Source organism: Pecten maximus, chromosome 2, assembly GCF_902652985.1.
Source record: "Pecten maximus chromosome 2, xPecMax1.1, whole genome shotgun sequence".
Lineage (NCBI taxonomy): Eukaryota > Metazoa > Mollusca > Bivalvia > Pectinida > Pectinidae > Pecten > Pecten maximus.
In genome coordinates this window covers 31,195,030-31,213,136 of record NC_047016.1, presented here as the reverse complement: position 1 = coordinate 31,213,136, position 18,107 = coordinate 31,195,030, and the positions used below count along the sequence as shown (strand labels likewise).

The 18,107-nt window shown below is 34.7% G+C and overlaps 1 protein-coding gene across 21 annotated transcripts in view; it reads right to left on the bottom strand.

The window, feature by feature from the left end:
• LOC117321771 (poly(rC)-binding protein 3-like) overlaps window positions 1-18,107 on the bottom strand; it is a 228,122-nt gene that overhangs the window by 15,702 nt on the left and 194,313 nt on the right. For 12 of the 21 annotated variants that reach the window (XM_033876298.1, XM_033876303.1, XM_033876305.1 and 9 more), the window contains 9 exons: window positions 11,842-11,865; window positions 11,242-11,274; window positions 10,817-10,954; window positions 9,312-9,431; window positions 7,722-7,850; window positions 6,811-6,930; window positions 5,154-5,192; window positions 4,456-4,482; window positions 1,127-1,156 (listed from right to left, as the gene is read on the bottom strand). In XM_033876298.1, coding sequence (XP_033732189.1) covers window positions 1,127-1,156; window positions 4,456-4,482; window positions 5,154-5,192; window positions 6,811-6,930; window positions 7,722-7,850; window positions 9,312-9,431; window positions 10,817-10,954; window positions 11,242-11,274; window positions 11,842-11,865 — 660 coding nt within the window. The remainder of the gene's footprint in view (window positions 1-1,126; window positions 1,157-4,455; window positions 4,483-5,153; window positions 5,193-6,810; window positions 6,931-7,721; window positions 7,851-9,311; window positions 9,432-10,816; window positions 10,955-11,241; window positions 11,275-11,841; window positions 11,866-18,107) is intronic. The other 9 variants (XM_033876310.1, XM_033876312.1, XM_033876311.1 and 6 more) reach the window with 9 other exon arrangements.

Below are 18,107 nucleotides of genomic sequence, written 5' to 3'. Positions count from 1 at the left end.
AAATTCCTAAGACAAATTACATCATACTGAAAGTGTATGTTCTTCAAATGTCTTGGGTACGCTTATCAACAGGCAACTTTCAGATTTATACAAATTTTTTTTCACATTGACATATGAAATTCAATCCACTGTTCAAACATGCTTTCCCTATCCTGGTAACTCACACCATATAGTCAAATATTACAGAGAAGAACGGTTAGTGGGGATGGTCTTAAACCACACTTCATAACAATTAACATAATCCATAAACTTCTGGAAACTGTTTAACAGAATGTGATAGCATTGGCTATTATAAAGGTCTAAAAGTAAAATCTGGAGATTAAAGAATGATTTCTTTTTTAAGAAAGATTATAAAATTGTAAGATAGTGAAATAAATTGATTAATACAAAAAAGTTTTGAAGGGTGCATTTTGTCTACTGTAAAAAATCTGAAATAAGTTTTGAAGGGTGCATTTTGTCTACTGTAAAAAATCTGAAATAAAAAGTATTACGAGGAAAAAATTGATATATAAACCATATATCAAAATGAAAAAAGAGAAAGTGCATATCTAGATAATATCGGTATAATATTAACATATCCTGTTGTTAATAGCATGCATGATATGATGATATGTGCTGAGTATAGGATTTAAATTGTGAATAAGACACTACGGTACATACTCTATGGCATAGGGCCTCCAGCGTCTAAGAACAGTCAGGATATTTTTTTTAAATAGGAAAATAATTTCAATGATAATTTAGAGAAAAAAAGCAGACAGCCTTGTTGACCAAAGGGAGGGAACTCAACTAAGAGACTAGGTTCATAGGTTGTTTTCTTTTCAACAAGACAAATATCAAAATTAGATGCAGGAGCAAAGGGAGATAGCACAAGAACAGAAAATTGGAACAACTTCTGTCGATAAAAATTAGGAAATATACACAAGAGTTAAATATGTATCGGGTTGATATAAACGTGTTCAAAAACGCTAATTTACAGCATCTAACAAACAGATATTCACAAAAAGGTTCAAAAGGTCGTGATAAATATGGATTGAAGTATATTTGAGACGGAAATACAAGAAGAAAATTTGGAGAAAGTTGGAGAAGAAATCATTCCAAAAGCAAGCTTTCACTGGAAGACCTTTACCATACAGTTATGATCCTGAAGCCCCCAAACCTGTGTGGGAACAAGCAGAAGATGCAATCATCAGAAGAGTCGGATAAATGTAAAGGACCCAGTCAATCATCGATTCTCTAATGCCAATCAATCAATGCCTAGATCAATGCTAAATATCACCTCAGGAATCTACTTCATGCTGTCAATGTTTAGTATTTTTCCCACCATCCCCAAAATAGTCAAAACAACAGTAGAGATTTTCTATCCCCAAATAAGTAATGTAGAGATTTTCTATCACCAATTATGTAATGTAGAGATTTTCTATCACCAATTAAGTAATGTAGAGATTTTCTATCCCCAATTAAGTAATGTAGAGATTTTCTATCACCAATTAAGTAATGTAGAGATTTTCTATCACCAAATAAGTAATGTAGAGATTTTCTATCCCAAAATAAGTAAAGTAGAGATTTTTATCCCCAAACTTTCAATGCATAAAACATGAGATTTGAGCTTCAAACAGAGCAGTCAAGCTTGATATATGTGAAGGTACCCTCTGTAAGGTTGGAAAACAGCTTTTGATACTAAGTGTTTAAACAATGAAATGTGCAGATACATAAGTTAAGCTGGAGAGTAACATGTGTAGACAAAGAAAAACTGTTTATGTGTAAATTTTATACAAATTACTAAAATTACAAAAATACTTTTAAAATACCTTATTATTCGATTTTCCATGCCTATGTTATACATTTTAATAACAATTATAGAAATTATATGATGATACTTCTTAGGAAGGTATACTTTTGTCTCTTTTTGGGAAGATTTTGGTACCGGGTAATAGGGAAGAAAATTTTGAGGAGGTAACAGCATTTTTTGGAGAATCTGGCTGAAGCTGAAATATTTGATTATTGGCCCCAAAAACCCAGACAAACCCTGATGGTAATAACTTACCATTAACATGAATTGATTATATATCTATATTGAACCTTGTCAGGTCTAACACTCTATGGGATTCAAATAACTCCTTAACTAAGATAAGGTTTTGTAAATGTTTTTTTTATTTGGCAGCTGTCTATGTTATCACAGATATGTGGATTATATGTAATAACACCATCGGTCAGATTAGACAGGATGTCAGAACATCCATAAGGTCAGATTAGACAGGACGTCAGAACATCCATAAGGTCAGATTAGACAGGACGTCAGAACATCCATAAGGTCAGATTAGACAGGACGTCAGAACATCCATAAGGTCAGATTAGACAGGACGTCAGAACATCCATAAGGTCAGATTAGACAGGACGTCAAAACATCCATAAGGTCAGATTAGACAGGATGTCAGAACATCCATAAGGTCAGATTAGACAGGATGTCAGAACATCCATAAGGTCAGATTAGACAGGATGTCAGAACATCCATAAGGTCAGATTAGACAGGACGTCAGAACATCCATAAGGTCAGATTAGACACGATGTCAGAACATCCATAAGGTCAGATTAGACACGATGTCAGAACATCCATAAGGTCAGATTAGACAGGATGTCAGAACATCCATAAGGTCAGATTAGACAGGATGTCAGAACATCCATAAGGTCAGATTAGACAGGACGTCAGAACATCCATAAGGTCAGATTAGACAGGATGTCAGAACATCCATAAGGTCAGATTAGACAGGATGTCAGAACATCCATAAGGTCAGATTAGACAGGACGTCAGAACATTCATAAGGTCAGATTAGACAGGATGTCAGAACATCCATAAGGTCAGATTAGACAGGACGTCAGAACATCCATAAGGTCAGATTAGACACGATGTCAGAACATCCATAAGGTCAGATTAGACAGGATGTCAGAACATCCATAAGGTCAGATTAGACACGATGTCAGAACATCCATAAGGATCATATTAGACAGGACGTCAGAACATCCATAAGGTCAGATTAGACAGGATGTCAGAACATCCATAAGGTCAGATTAGACAGGATGTCAGAACATCCATAAGGTCAGATTAGACAGGACGTCAGAACATCCATAAGGTCAGATTAGACAGGACGTCAGAACATCCATAAGGTCAGATTAGACAGGACGTCAGAACATCCATAAGGTCAGATAAGACAGGATGTCAGAACATCCATAAGGATCATATTAGACATGTTAACATACACATTTAAATCTATAATTCTGATCTATATACAAATCTGATACAGCAAGTTTCATAATTAAGATGATTGTCATGAAATTTTAACAGTACCGTATTTATCCTCAAATAAGCCCCTGTCGGCAAATAAGCTCCCTTCTTCATTTTTGCCGAATCATTTCAAACAATAAGTGGTTCACAAATAAGCACTTCCCAAACTTTATAAAGTTTTGAACCAGTGAAGGGGGGGGGGCTTACTTGAGGATAAATACGGTATAACATCAGTATGTGATTTGTTTGATATTAACAATAGTTTAGTCTCCACATGCACAATGCTTAACAAAGCTGTAGTCCACCTAGTGACCAACGAGATAGAGACACACGCATGCAGGGTTAGTGATTAATATATGGTCAGTACTGTATGTAGAATGGCCACCATCATAACTGACCAATTGTCCTTGACCAATCAAGTTTTAATTAATTCATTTTAAGATCTGATCATGGGTTTCCAAATGAATTAATGTTTAAATGGCAGGAGAATTTCAAAATAACGACTAGGAGACTTTAAAAAAATCATTAAGAAGTCAATGTGGATTTGCCTGATAATGAAAATTCCATGTGTTCCAAAAATGATTTTACAAAGATAGAGGAAGTAGAGAAAAATTACTTTATCTCGCAGGAGAAAACTGTTGCGATCCAAGTACGAGGCAATGGTTGTTAGCTAATTGGATGAACAGATGGAAACTTGATGTTTTGTATATAAAATTTTCTTATCGATACTGTATCAAAATCCTAACTGAAGATATCTTGTGCATACTTAAAGCATCTGTCTTTACTGTTGTACGTCACAATCATGTACATGAAGGTTTTTTTTTGTGGCTAGATCTTCTTTACAAATACCTCCGTTCATAATATATGGCAATCAGATGGGTTGTATACAGCCTGTGGAAGTTATGGCTGAAATTTTACACAATTTGCTTAATTAAAAAAAAAAGATTCCAATATTTGGACTTTTGGAAGAAAGTTTCTAAATTGTGAAACTACTGAATTGGTAAATAAGATCTAATTAACTTCAGGATTACTACGGAATGCTTAAAAATCTCAATTGGAACAAGGTGTGGACTTTGTAGGCCATTATATAATTAGGAGGTGACTGGATATATCTATGGATACACTGATATACATACAATATCTACACAGGAGTATATATATACACTGGAATTTACCTTATTATACTGAGATTGCGGAGTAATCTAAAAGGAAAATTTGTAACATAATGAAATCAAAAGGATACATTACCAGATAAAATCATTGAATATCATTAAACTGATCCACTTCACAACTTTTCTTTGTCAATATTTAAAAAACATTTTTTGGGACTACAGTTTGATTTAAGGGAAATAACTCTTATTTTTTGTAACATTTGTTTATTTATCTTCCAGAACAGTTAAATCAAAGAAAAATAACGGCTTGCTTTTCTCTCAGAATTCACGTGGTCTAATAACAATAATGTGTTACATAAGCGTGTACATTCCTTAATGATTTCAACACTAATCAGGTATATGAAGTTTAGCCAAATCTCAGTTTTCTCCTATAACAACAGGTTAATAATTAGAATGTGGTTATAACTGGGTGCAGGATAAGATGTCTACCAAAAGAGTTTTCGGCTCTGCAGACAACTCTCGGTATGGTTAGTAAAGAAAACTACATTGTTATGAAAGAAAGGAAGAGTGCTCCAAAAGCCTAACAGAGAAAGTCTCCTCAAACAGAAACAAGAAGCTGAGAGGCTACATAACACCTGTACTCCCAGCTAACGAGTTAACAGGTAGGCTACATAACACCTGTACTCCCAGCTAACGAGTTAACAGGTAGAGTAGCATTAGGTAATGCTTGTTATAGAAAATTGTCTGGCAACTTATATTACCTGACTGTGTGACTCTGCGTTTTCAGGAACTGGCCGAAACTATTAAGAAGAAGACGGATTTAAGAAATTTGGACTTTCAAGGTATATACTTTCTTTACTTTCTTACTTTTTTAAAGTTCAATGTTTTGGACTAAAGCTTCATTTCAAAACTCTGAAGATTTGGTTGGAATTTACGGATAAATTTCTTTCCCAAGCAAATTAACATAGTAATACTGCCACGTTCAAATCAAAGTAGCAATGATTAGCTGTCTCCAGTACGTAGAGACAACCAGGGAGCCAAATCAAACATGACGGGAAAAGAAACAGAAAATATATACAATATGAATGATGATAATGTGTTAAAGAGGCTTCATTTGTACAAACATTAACACAAATATGTCATTGTTTCTGCTCATAAAACAACAAACTAGCCTCTTTAACACAGATGATATGAGTTTGATATAGTTTGATATTCTATTTCTCAAAGTTAACGTCAATGAAACAAAGGAAGATTGTCTGCTGTGAAATGTCAAACAATATGATAAATGAATTTTCATGTTAAAACAGTACCTGTTACATTAATCTTATAAATCACAAATCCAGTTTACACCGGAATCAAAATCAAACAGATAATCAATATCATCGTAATGTTTGAGACTGAGGATCATATTTTACTAAAATACACACCACTCCGATCATCCAGTTATTAAGTGATTAATTCAAAATTGGTTTAACTCAAAATACATGCATGGAAATTGACTGGATATTAAAACTATTTCATCCTAATTGTTGAGTTCAAAATTTTCAACCTAAATTAACACACACTCAATATTTAGAATTCGTTAATAATTTCCTATAGAATTCCACGATATTCATAATCATTTATGAGAATTCCCCACTTTGTCTCTGCCAGGGGAAGATAACTCCTCTTCGTGTCATGCTGGTTACAGCTCCTGTAAGCCGTGGACAGATTATCCTTTGTAGGATTGATACCAGCTTCACCTTCATTTGGGATTACAATATACCTCAACAAAAAGCACACCATGGGGGAACTGGATGAAACAGGCCAAAAATGTGAAGAAAATAATTGATGTCAAAGATCATTAAATACAAACTGCAAATAGTCATGCAGTTATTATTTATGATTAAAACTGACATTATATACTTCTTATTTTTGTAATTAATAAATCTCTCTTTTTTTTATTTATTATTTTGTTTCAATAAAATCTTTTAAGATATAGCCAGAAATTAAGGCTTGAGGTATTGGCCTGGTTCTTGAGGGGGTGGAGGTAAGACAAAACAGGATCAAAGACAGGTATACAAGACAATTTCCTCTGTTTTTAGACTTAAAATATTGATTTATCTTCGTAAAAAATATTTTCTTAAAGACACACACACACAATGCTATATGTATAGCTGGTGTGTATTTTCATCTTCATTGACTACATCCCTCCCTACCATAATTATTCAGGTGAAATTGTTTTGATTGCAGGCAGCATTTTTTTTGTTTTTTTGTTTTTTTTTTTAAATCTGATGGTTTTTTCTTTTCTTTTCATACATGAGGAAACTGTCCTGTCATAAAACGCACACGCCACCACAAAACATCACAAAACAAATAAACATAAATAAAACAAGAGTTACATAAGGGGAAGTAACTAGGGTTTGCCCTAGACCTTACCTCTGGCGCTGGTAGTCCGATCTGGCCTTGTTGAACTGTGTATGCCTGACCCCCCGCGAAGATTACCGGAGGGACAACAGGTTTTGGACGGTATTGGATGGTAGCTCCCTTAGGGGGGGACTGTTGAGGAAGAGGATGGAAAATACCAAAGGTTAAAGGTCACATAGACAGGAAGTATGGCTACAGTACTAGTAGATGTCAAGGACAAAAGCAGTAACCATGGAGACAATGGGAGACAGGCATAATTATTTGGTCCTCTGTATGTCGTCTGGAAAATTTGGAAAATTGAGAAATTTAAGTGAAAATCAATGTCTTGTGAGTAAGATATATATAGAAGTTTCAGAACAATGGGGTGTACATATATCGGGTGCATATATATGTGTGGGTGTACACTATACAGACAAAATGGGTTTTCTTGCCAAGTGTGTGTAACTGAAATTTTGAAGCAGTCCAGAAGATATTGTTTGACGCAATAATAACAATGCTTTATTTGAATGAATGTCTATAAGAACAAAATGGAGTCTTACATGGTGACTTTTCTCATTGACAACACTGTGTTTGTCCTATATAAACTCCACTATACTCTCCCCATCCATATTTCCTTGCATCCTTCCTTTCACATAACCTTTCCTTTTACATTTACTAGTACCAAAGAGTACTTTATCAAGTTGTATAGGGTGCTGACGGTTATATTCAATCAGAAATGATCAGTTACAGCACCTGAAGGTTTTCTTCAACATTTACACTTTGGAAGACATAATAAATTAATTTCTATAAATAGTGACAAAATAAAGCAATACATATTCACAGATTTATATATATTCATAACAATGAAAATAGTTCAAGTCTTAATTCATTATCTTGTATCTCAAATATACCAATTATAAACATTTGTGCAGACATAAACCTACCTCCAACATGATATTACAAATATTTCTTATGCACTGTGTTATGGCGTCTGCAGTGCCGGACACTGTCACGGCACGTTCTGTTGAGTTAGGTAACATCTCTGAAGCAACCTGTATAGAAGCACCTGTTGTCTGAAAATAACAAAGGAAAAGTACACATGTATTACCATAGAGAAGTGGCATATAGCAACAAGGAGAAGTGGCATATAGCAACAAGGAGAAGTGGCATATAGCAACAAGGAGAAGTGGCATACATAGTAACATAGTGAAGTGGCATACATAGCAACAAGGAGAAGTGGCATACATAGTAACATAGTGAAGTGGCATACGTAGTAACAAGGAGAAGTGGCATATGTAGTAACAAAGACAAGTGGCATAATTCTTTATGCAGTGAAATTTTAAGAAATCAAATAGAATATATAGCACCTCCAATAATTCTATGGAATGATGTTTATCAAAGAGAAGAAAAGAGCTGATGAGTAGGTAGAGCATTCGTGTGTGTCACAGTATGGTGCCCCTGGTCGACAAACTAAACCATACATCAAAATATTATTGTAATGCTACCTTTCAAAATGAATTATCTCTGCTTTGAAATATGGCAATACAGGCAGCCAGACAGTCTTAATGTTCCTGGTTATCTACCTGGACCGAAGTGGTGGAGTCAATTTGTAAATACACTTGTCTGTTTATACTAAATAGCAGTGGATGGTTTAAATAAGTTAACTGATGTTCAGTTGCATATTTGTGAATCCCAGACTTGCTCTCTGCTAATACTTTTATGATGGAGAAGCAAACATGTCATGGAAAATACATAAACATTCTAATTAATGAAAAATCCTACTAAAAATTTCAGGAGTTGTATCGCTGTTCTGTATCTTAATGACAGTCGATCTAGAGAACACAACTCCAGCATGATAGCACAGAATTTGCACTTTTTCCCTTTTGGCTTTTTAAGCATCATGAAAACAGTTTTTAAATGTTGGATGGAACTCAGCACTATCTTTTTCAAGACAAATGAACATAAGATGTTTGTAGACTTGTGTACTGCTACCTATCTAGCTGGGTTAGATATAGGGCCATGTCTATTCCTCAAACATACAGGTATATGATGTTCCCCGACTTACTCTTCCCTCGGGACCAACTGTCAACAGTACGCCCAAGAAAGGGGCAAACATTCTGCTGCATTAGATTAGATAGGAAATTATGTAACCAAGCATGGTTATGAAATTCACACGGGGAAAAGAAAGTAGATATTGTGTGACAGACTGCCAAATAAACAGACACAAGGTAATAAACTAGTACTTAACAGCCTAAAGGGGCAGATGATCCAGTTAGACGTCTGAATGTACAAAACCCCACTATAGGTCATAGTCCAATATGCTCCAACCTAAAGTCATAACACTCTTATGTATCTCTGAAACAATGTACCCTTACTTACATAACTAATAGTACAATATCTACTTTAAAACACTGACAAGTATCTGTATCATGGACCCACATCAATATCACATCTTGTCTCGATGCCTACAAAAAAGACTTTCTAACTAAATATATCTAAAAAAAAAATTTTTTTTTTTTAATATTTTCACTTACCTCTCTGATTTCCTTGATTTTGGAGCCGCCTTTTCCAATAAGGGATCCGCATTGACTTGCGGGCACAACCAATCGTAATGTAACAGGGGGTTTAGGCACAGTAGGTGTGTTTTGAAGATCCTGGAAAATTATCCATTTGTCACATAAATATTACAGTTTGATTCTGATAAACATCATCCAAGAACATTTAGCAGAAATAATTAATGGAAAAAAAAAAAAAAAAAATATTCAGATTTAAAATACATGCCAAACACAAGCACTCAGGCAGCATCAACAGGTCTTTTAACAATCAATTAATTTGAACTTGGCATTAGTTATAGCTTTTCATGTGAAAATAAAAAGAAATGCAACAGAATCTGTAAATCATTATATAAATCTTGTTAAAATAATTCCTGATAACTCATTATTTTATTTTTCTTCAAAATATTCCTTGTTAAAATAATTTTTGATAACTCATTATTTTCTTTTTCTTCAAAATATTTATTCAATTTGCATATAACATAGATTTACAAAACACAATGATATTCTGACCGTGAAAATTTCTTTCCAAAAACATTTTTTGCTTTTCATTTGCATATTTTTCAGTCTGTAAAAGTCAAACTTGTTATTAAACAAGGCAGTTGTACACACCCTAACACATCTACTATGATCAGTAGGTTTTGTTTCTGAGTATTGATGGAATAATCACCGTTAACATTTTTACAGTATTTTCATGTAAAATAATAAACTCCCTATCACATTAAAAAAGTCTGTGAAGTCGGTCTCTTTTAGCCATATTCTTCACATACAGGGTTATTATTTCTCATGCACATGCTTAAGTGAAAGTAGTTTATTCAATTCTGACTGTTCAAAAGATTTTGGGAAGAAAAAAACTGGGCCATGTAAAAAAGAATAGGATGTTAGCTGCTCTACACAAACAAACATAAAACCAGTATTGTTTTATCTGACTTCTGCACAGAAAGGACTTCATTTTATAGATTATGGAATTAATTTTTACCATGAAATATGCTTAGTTACAAGTTTAAAGATATGAAACATTTTGCAAAATACCCTGCAAGATTTATTGAGATAATTGATTTTGATATGTTTTTCCAACATTAAAATGGAAATCATGCTAAGGGAAGCAACTCATACATCACAGACAATTTAGATCAATCACAGAGCATTTGAGGAGGGACAATTTATTAGGGATTTCCATTACGGATGGAAAACCCTATTCTTTAAATGATTTAGTAAGGGAAAAATCACACAAATTATTTAATTCTACATTTCAAAAAAAAAAAAATTCACATATAGTGCCAATTTCACTTGTTAAATTGGACTGGTAGTAAAAATTAGAATGGTCAACAACTCATACTGTCATGTCTTCAAAATTCAAACATTTTCCAAACATTTTTTTTTAACATTTGTACCAAAGGTACAACTGTTTGACAATGGTTCCAGAAATATCATTGTGTAAAGTAAAAACATGTTTTGTAAGAAGGGTAAGAAAACTGATAACATACTTGATACGGGCCCCCGCTCACCTCTTCGAATTTTTTACAGATCATTGTGAATGCTTTGTGAATGCACTCTGTGGATCCAGTAATTGTAACAATGCGTTCGGGACATGACCCGTCCGATATGTTAATTTTAGCACCACTCTGAAACAACAAAAACAAAGAATTAATATATAAATAATATAAGTTAATAAAGATTTTAAATAGAAAAAATAACTCACTTATTACTTCAGATTATAAATTAACTTGAACTTGATTCATTATGATTAAAAAATTACGAGTATGACAATATGTAAATATATGTATGTTAATACATGTACTGTACGTACATTTCTATGATGTTTACAGTAAAATGTGCAGTTAATCTCTAGGTAAAGAATCAAAATAACCTTTTAAATATATAATTTTATAAAATAAACTTCCAAACTTACATCCTCCCTGAACTTCTTAATATTATCTCCTTTCTGAAAATTGATAAGATTGATGAGAAAAATAAAGCAAAATATATGAAAGCCAACTGTCATTAACATATCTTTATAAATATCCTTTCTTTTGACAAATTGAAAATGTTTGAAATCAACTTGCATCAATGTTTCATTCACAATCAATAACTATATTTCGAATCACATCATATCTTTAATGCTATGAAAACATTAAATTCTCAAAGACATGAAATTACATGTAATTCCAACAGCATCGAAATTTGCAATATATTGCCTGTCATCCGATAATTTTCAGACATACCAGTAAAAATATGTCTTCTATATCACAATTAAGAATACAGAAACCTATTAAAAATATTTCTGATTGGTAGGTTTGATACACAGTTTACAATTTTATTAGATGGTTAAACAATATTCATATATCCATGAACAGTCAAGATAAGAGCAATCCAGATAAAGATACATTTTGTGGCGAACTATTATGTTCTAAGGGAGATAACTCTGAAACAAATTACAGAACAACTGAAAGCCTGGGTTCATTTATCTATAAAGACTCAAGGTGCTGTTCACTTTGTAGGTAATACTCACCTTTCCTATGATACTGCCTACTTCCTGAAATGATAAAACAAGAAAAACATTAATTTGAAATTCTAATAATGTATATTTTATTCAATTGCTATTAAAAAATATCTCTAATGGATAAAAAAAGGAATATTATATCAAATTGTACAGAAAAAAAGTTGATTTATACGAATCTATTTTCACATAAAAATATCACAGAAGAGTATATGAGGTCCATGCATATCAAACTTTAAAATAGATTACAGATTGTACATAACACAATGTCAGATTCTACAGGTTTCCATAATCCAAATGTCAGATTCTACAGGTTTCCGTAACCCAAATATCAGATTCTACAGGTTTCCATAATCCAAATGTCAGATTCTATAGGTTTCCGTAATCCAAATGTCAGATTCTACAGGTTTCCATAACCCAAATGTCAGATTATACAGGTTTCCATTATCCAAATGTCAGATTCTAAAGTCTAAATCATCTAATAAGTTCCAACTTTTGGAATGAGGAAAGTGATATTTCAGTGAAATAAATCAACACTGACAGCATATAGTGTTTTTTTTTTTTAAATATTGAATCTAATATAGCCTACACAGTCATAGAACTTACTGACAAACTGAACACATCGTACAAATTTGATAGGACAAAGAGTTGCTGATCAAATAAATATTTACCACTAACTATGTAAAACCATATGACTAGTGTAATAGGCCCCTGGAATCACATAGCTACGGTGTCACAGGCCCCTGAACCCATATGACTACAGTGTAAAAAAAAAATAAGGCCCCTGAAATCACATGATTACTGTATCACAGGCCCCTGAATTGAATGATTACTGTACCACAGGCCCCTGAAATCATGATTACTGTGTCATCAGCCCCCTCCAAAAGGTCTGAGGGGTATTTCATGGTAAACAGACCAGGATCAGTGAACTATACCATACCCCTGCAACTGAACCAACATGGACCTGACCTTCCAGAGCAGTTATGATAATACTTGTTTTGTCCCTACGGCAGTAAAAAACAGAACGAGAAAAAAATCATGGTAGGACACATAATTACCTACGAGGCATATACAATGAGTTTACTCTCGAAACCCCAGAGGTCAAAATTGGTCCAAAATTAATCAAGAAATACAATAAGCCTAATTGGCTCATTTTTTCTTCATCTTGAGGAAATGTTTGATATTTTTTGGCTGTAAATCTGTTCAATTCCCAGGAGGATATTAATGAAGATGGCTGGAGTGAATTGGCAAATCTATAATGCTTGGATGGTTAAGGGGAGAGAGGGGCTCATCACTGTAATGATTCAGGGCTGTGGTGGAACTCAATCTATATACACCCTTAGTCAGAAACGCATTCCAAGATCCAGAAATCTTCCCTAATTAATCACAATGGACGGATCAATTCCAAGCTCAAACAGATGCTCAGATGGCTAAGGCCAGACCTACTGGCTTTTCTTTCTGCTAATTCCAAGTTCTTTGACAGAGTAATATCAAATATAGATCTCAATGTATACAAGCTGATTTCAACCCAATCCATATACAATGTTAACATCCCAGTTCATCAGAGAACATATTTATGATACTGATCCAGAGTTTTTGAGTTGTAACCCGGTTACTTTCAGACAGCAGGCGTAAATGTCACCAATGTAGGTGAACTGAGTGACATCTCTCAGATAATACATTTATATAGTGTAACAAAACTCACACCAGCTGGGTACGGTTTGGACAATAAAATGACAGATGTTTCTTTACTTCCAGTATTTCTTGAGGAATTTATAAGAAAATAATGCAATTTTCTTTATCACAATATGGTAGAAAAAAAAACCAAAAAACAAAAGCAGGCACACTTTTTCAATAAACTCTTGCTGCTGTTGAATATCAAATTTACTAAAGTGAATTCCCTCACTTAATAAATCAAAATATTGGTGGGTGGCGGATGAACAACATCATTAAAAAAGCCCTCACATGACACATAAAAATCGTTTCCATCCCCTGTAGTTAATTATACCTGTAGGCAAAATAAGGATTACATTGTATAATCTCAAGCTTTAAATCTTATACAACAATTGTCTTCTCAACCAGCAATCACTACAATTTCCGTTCGTTCTAGGTAAATCATTCCTGTTCAAAACACTCAAGGTCTTTTTTTCCTTCTATGAACCCGATGTTGATGGTGCTTATCCATATATAACAATCAGACAAAATCTGGTGTGCTGTGAAACTCATCATTATTTTTCATACAATAAATACAGATTTTTCTTTGTTTATGGCATCAGAGTGTTTCCTACACAATGACTTGCCTGTAAACTGTTTAAAATCGTTCCTAATTTAACAACTTCTGAAGAGTGGTTGAACAAACTCTTAAATAAAATTTTTGTTTCACTTGTGTTCAATATAAATTTTGACTTACTTCTTGTTTCGAATATGGTTTTGAATATTTTTTCATTGAAGATGATTAAAACTGACAACAATAAACAAATGACCTTGTTTCAATAATAAATCTTCACAAAGTGACCTTAATTCAATAATAAATCTTCACAAAGTGACCTTAATTCAATAATAAATCTTCGCAAAGTAACTTTGAGTCAATAATAAATCTTCACAAAATGACCTTGAGTCAATTATAAATCTTCATAAAGTGACCTTGAGTCAATAATAAATCTTCACAAAGTGACCTTGAGTCAATAATAAATCTTCACAAAATGACCTTGAGTCAATAATAAATCTTCACAAAGTAACTTTGAGTCAATTATAAATCGAGTCAATTACAAATCTTCACAAAGTGACCTGGAATCAATAATAAATCTTCACAAGAATCGTAATAATGTAACAGAGCGCATGATAAATTAAATTTAAATCACTGCCTCCGCTAGGGATCGAACCCGGGACCTCTGGCTTACTAGTCTTACGCTCAACCGATTAAGCTAAAGAGAAGATCTCTCTAGCCGAGCGGTATATTGCGGCTAGTATTTACCATGGTTACATGTATTCTCTCTAGCCGAGCGGTATATTGCGGCTAGTATTTACCAGGGTTACAAGAAAGGAAACAATATCAGACTGATTTGAGAATTTCCTTCTGGAAAATTTCAATATTTTTCTTAATGTATTGATTTACAAAATGTATATCATCTCAAAACGTAAATAATGATTGTTATCAATGAATTGCAATCTCACAAGGCAGACATACACTACCGAAAATAAACTTTTTTAATAGTGTACAAAAACCTGTTTTGACTTACTGGTGGAAATAATCAAGTCTACAAAAACAATCGTCTCTCAAGATTTTTTTTTCATCAGAAATTACGTTGCCTTCCCTCTGGTATATATTTCATCGCTGTTGATCTCTAACAATTGACTTATGAAATTTGGAAAGAAGAAAAAAGAGAAACACCTTTCTTGCCAAATTGTTTTTGTTTGAGTATTTATAGGTAGATTTTGTCATAAAATTGGGAACGAGAAGAATACAAGTATTTTTCATCTTAGAAAATCATGTTTGTTCTGACATAATGTAGTAAAGGTAATATAAATCCTCTGGTCCAGGATAGGTTATAAATCAGCCCACATACCTGTATACTTTGTTTTACTTTACCTACTCAGCTTTCACAAACCCTGAATTTTTCAATATATCCTCATTTAACTCTTCTGTATACAATTTTTATTGAAAGACTTTATTCTAATTATTTTCTGAGGAAAGAAAAAAGATAGAAACTGCAGACACTCATGATTAACTCCCATAATGCAATACTGCTCCTTCCATCAATACCTATATGATGTTTACAACACTTCCAAATCTTTGACCCCACATTACACCCACCTAAACCAAGCTACCTCTGATTGGGAAAACTTTTCTGATTTGAACAGGTTTTGTTTTTCCCAGCCTTACACTTGTGTAACATAAACAGTACTCTGTAAACTTGATTTTGCCAGAGAGACACGCGATAATGACCTCTATAAATAGCTTGCTCAGAAAACATGATTGGTTCACATTTATTTTTTTTTCCAAAAAAATAAAAAAATAATTCAGAATAAAACATTCCACACTAGAGAAACTGTCCAATCAATTAAAAGCCATTTTAACGATCTAAATCCACTTTCGTACTTTTTCTTTTCAAAAAATGTTCCAAGCAAATGACATCACATTGTAATTCTGGTAATAAGTTTTAATAATATTGATATTGAATAATTCCTGTAGTGTATAGGACCAGTGAAACACCTGTATTCTGAAGCTCGTATATCCTGATTGGCTGAGAAGCATTGCACTATGTCAGGGATTCCTATGATTGACAGCAGTGTTCAACAGAAATCTAGATAATATGACATTCTCAGACAAGTTACAGGACAGATTTTGGATTCTATGCCAAACTAACTGCCATACAACATAACATCTCTGTCTTATCTGCCTCTCCTCATTAGCTCCTCTGTTACAGTCCCTTCCTCCACTTCTATCATCCTTCCCTCAACTGTTAAAGTCCCTTCCCCTCCCTCCACTCCTATCATCCTCACCCTCCAAGTCCCCTCCCCCCTCCACTGTTAAAGTCCCCTCCCCCTCCCTCCACTCCTATCATCCTCACCCTCCAAGTCCCCCCCTCCACTGTTAAAGTCCCCTCCCCCTCCACTGTTAAAGTCCCTTCCCCTCCCTCCACTCCTATCATCCTCACCCTCCAAGTCCCCTCCCCCTCCACTGTTAAAGTCCCCTCCCCCTCCCTCTACTCCTATCATCCTCACCCTCCAAGTCCCCTCCCCCTCCACTGTTAAAGTCCCTTCCCCTCCCTCCACTCCTATCATCCTCACCCTCCTCCACTGTTAAAGTCCCCCCCCTCCACTGTTAAAGTCCCCCCCCTCCACTGTTAAAGTCCCCCTCTTCCACTGTTAAGTCCCCCCCCCTCCACTGTTAAAGTCCCCCCTCCACTGTTAAAGTCCCCCCCTTCCACTGTTAAAGTCCCCCCCTCCACTGTTAAAGTCCCCCCCCTCCACTGTTAAGTCCCCCCCCTCCACTGTTAAAGTCCCCCCCTCCACTGTTAAAGTCCCCCCCTCCACTGTTAAAGTCCCCCCCTCCACTGTTAAGTCTCCCCCCTCCACTGTTAAAGTCCCCCCCTCCACTGTTAGAGTCCCCCCCCCCCTCCACTGTTAAAGTCCCCCCTCCACTATTAAAGTCCCCCCCTCCACTGTTAAAGTCCCTCCATCCACTGTTAAAGTCCCCCTTCCACTGTTAAAGTCCCCCCCTCCACTGTTAAAGTCCCTCCATCCACTGTTAAAGTCCCCCCTCCACTGTTAAAGTCCCTCCATCCACTGTTAAAGTCCTCCCTCCACTGTTAAAGTCCCCCCTCCACTGTTAAAGTCCCCCCCTCCACTGTTAAAGTTCCCCCCTCCACTGTTAAAGTCCCCCCCCTCCACTGTTAAAGTCCCCCTCCACAGTTAAAGTCCCCCCCTCCACTGTTAAAGTCCCCCCCCTCCACTGTTAAAGTCCCCCCCTCCACTATTAAAGTCCCCCCCCTCCACTGTTAAAGTCCCTCCATCTACTGTTAAAGTCCCTCCATCCACTGTTAAAGTCCCCCCCCTCCACTGTTAAAGTCCCTCCATCCACTGTTAAAGTCCCTTTCCCTCCCTCTACTCCTACCACCCTACCACAATTATCAGCATTTTCAGTGCATGTACTCTCAAATCTCAAATACTCTTAAAGTTAAACTAAATGTCAATTTAACAGGCTAAATTTACAAACTGTAATTTCATTTTTGAGTCTTTCAAAATGTATTTGGTCTTAAATGCTTCTTCTATAAATCAATTGCATTTTATAAAATTTTATTCATTTTCCAGAAACATAAAAATTAACAAGCTGTTGCCATCATTTTCAGGATTGAACATGGATATAGTTGATGTACTTAAAGTTGTACACCACAAAATCATTCAACTGTATAAACTTTTAAATCTTATTACAAAGTTAATCATTCTCCCTGTGACTTTGCTAAAGACTTAATCCATAGATATTATGACTATGTAATATTACGCATTTGATAAAGATTATAATCCTAATACTAGGAGCTTTGGATTAGTATACTTTTTCCCAACATGCATATTAAGTAGATGTCCATCATATACACAGATATTTTTTTTCCCCCAAACTAAATACAAATTATTTCTTTCCTAGGTTAGACAATGAGAATTATTGACTAGCAAAAAATCCCTATCAAAATATCAGGGAAACATGATTTAAAAGTTTTGTGTTGTGTTTAAAAAAAAAAAAAAAAATCAATTACTCACCAACCATGTATCTTTATTTA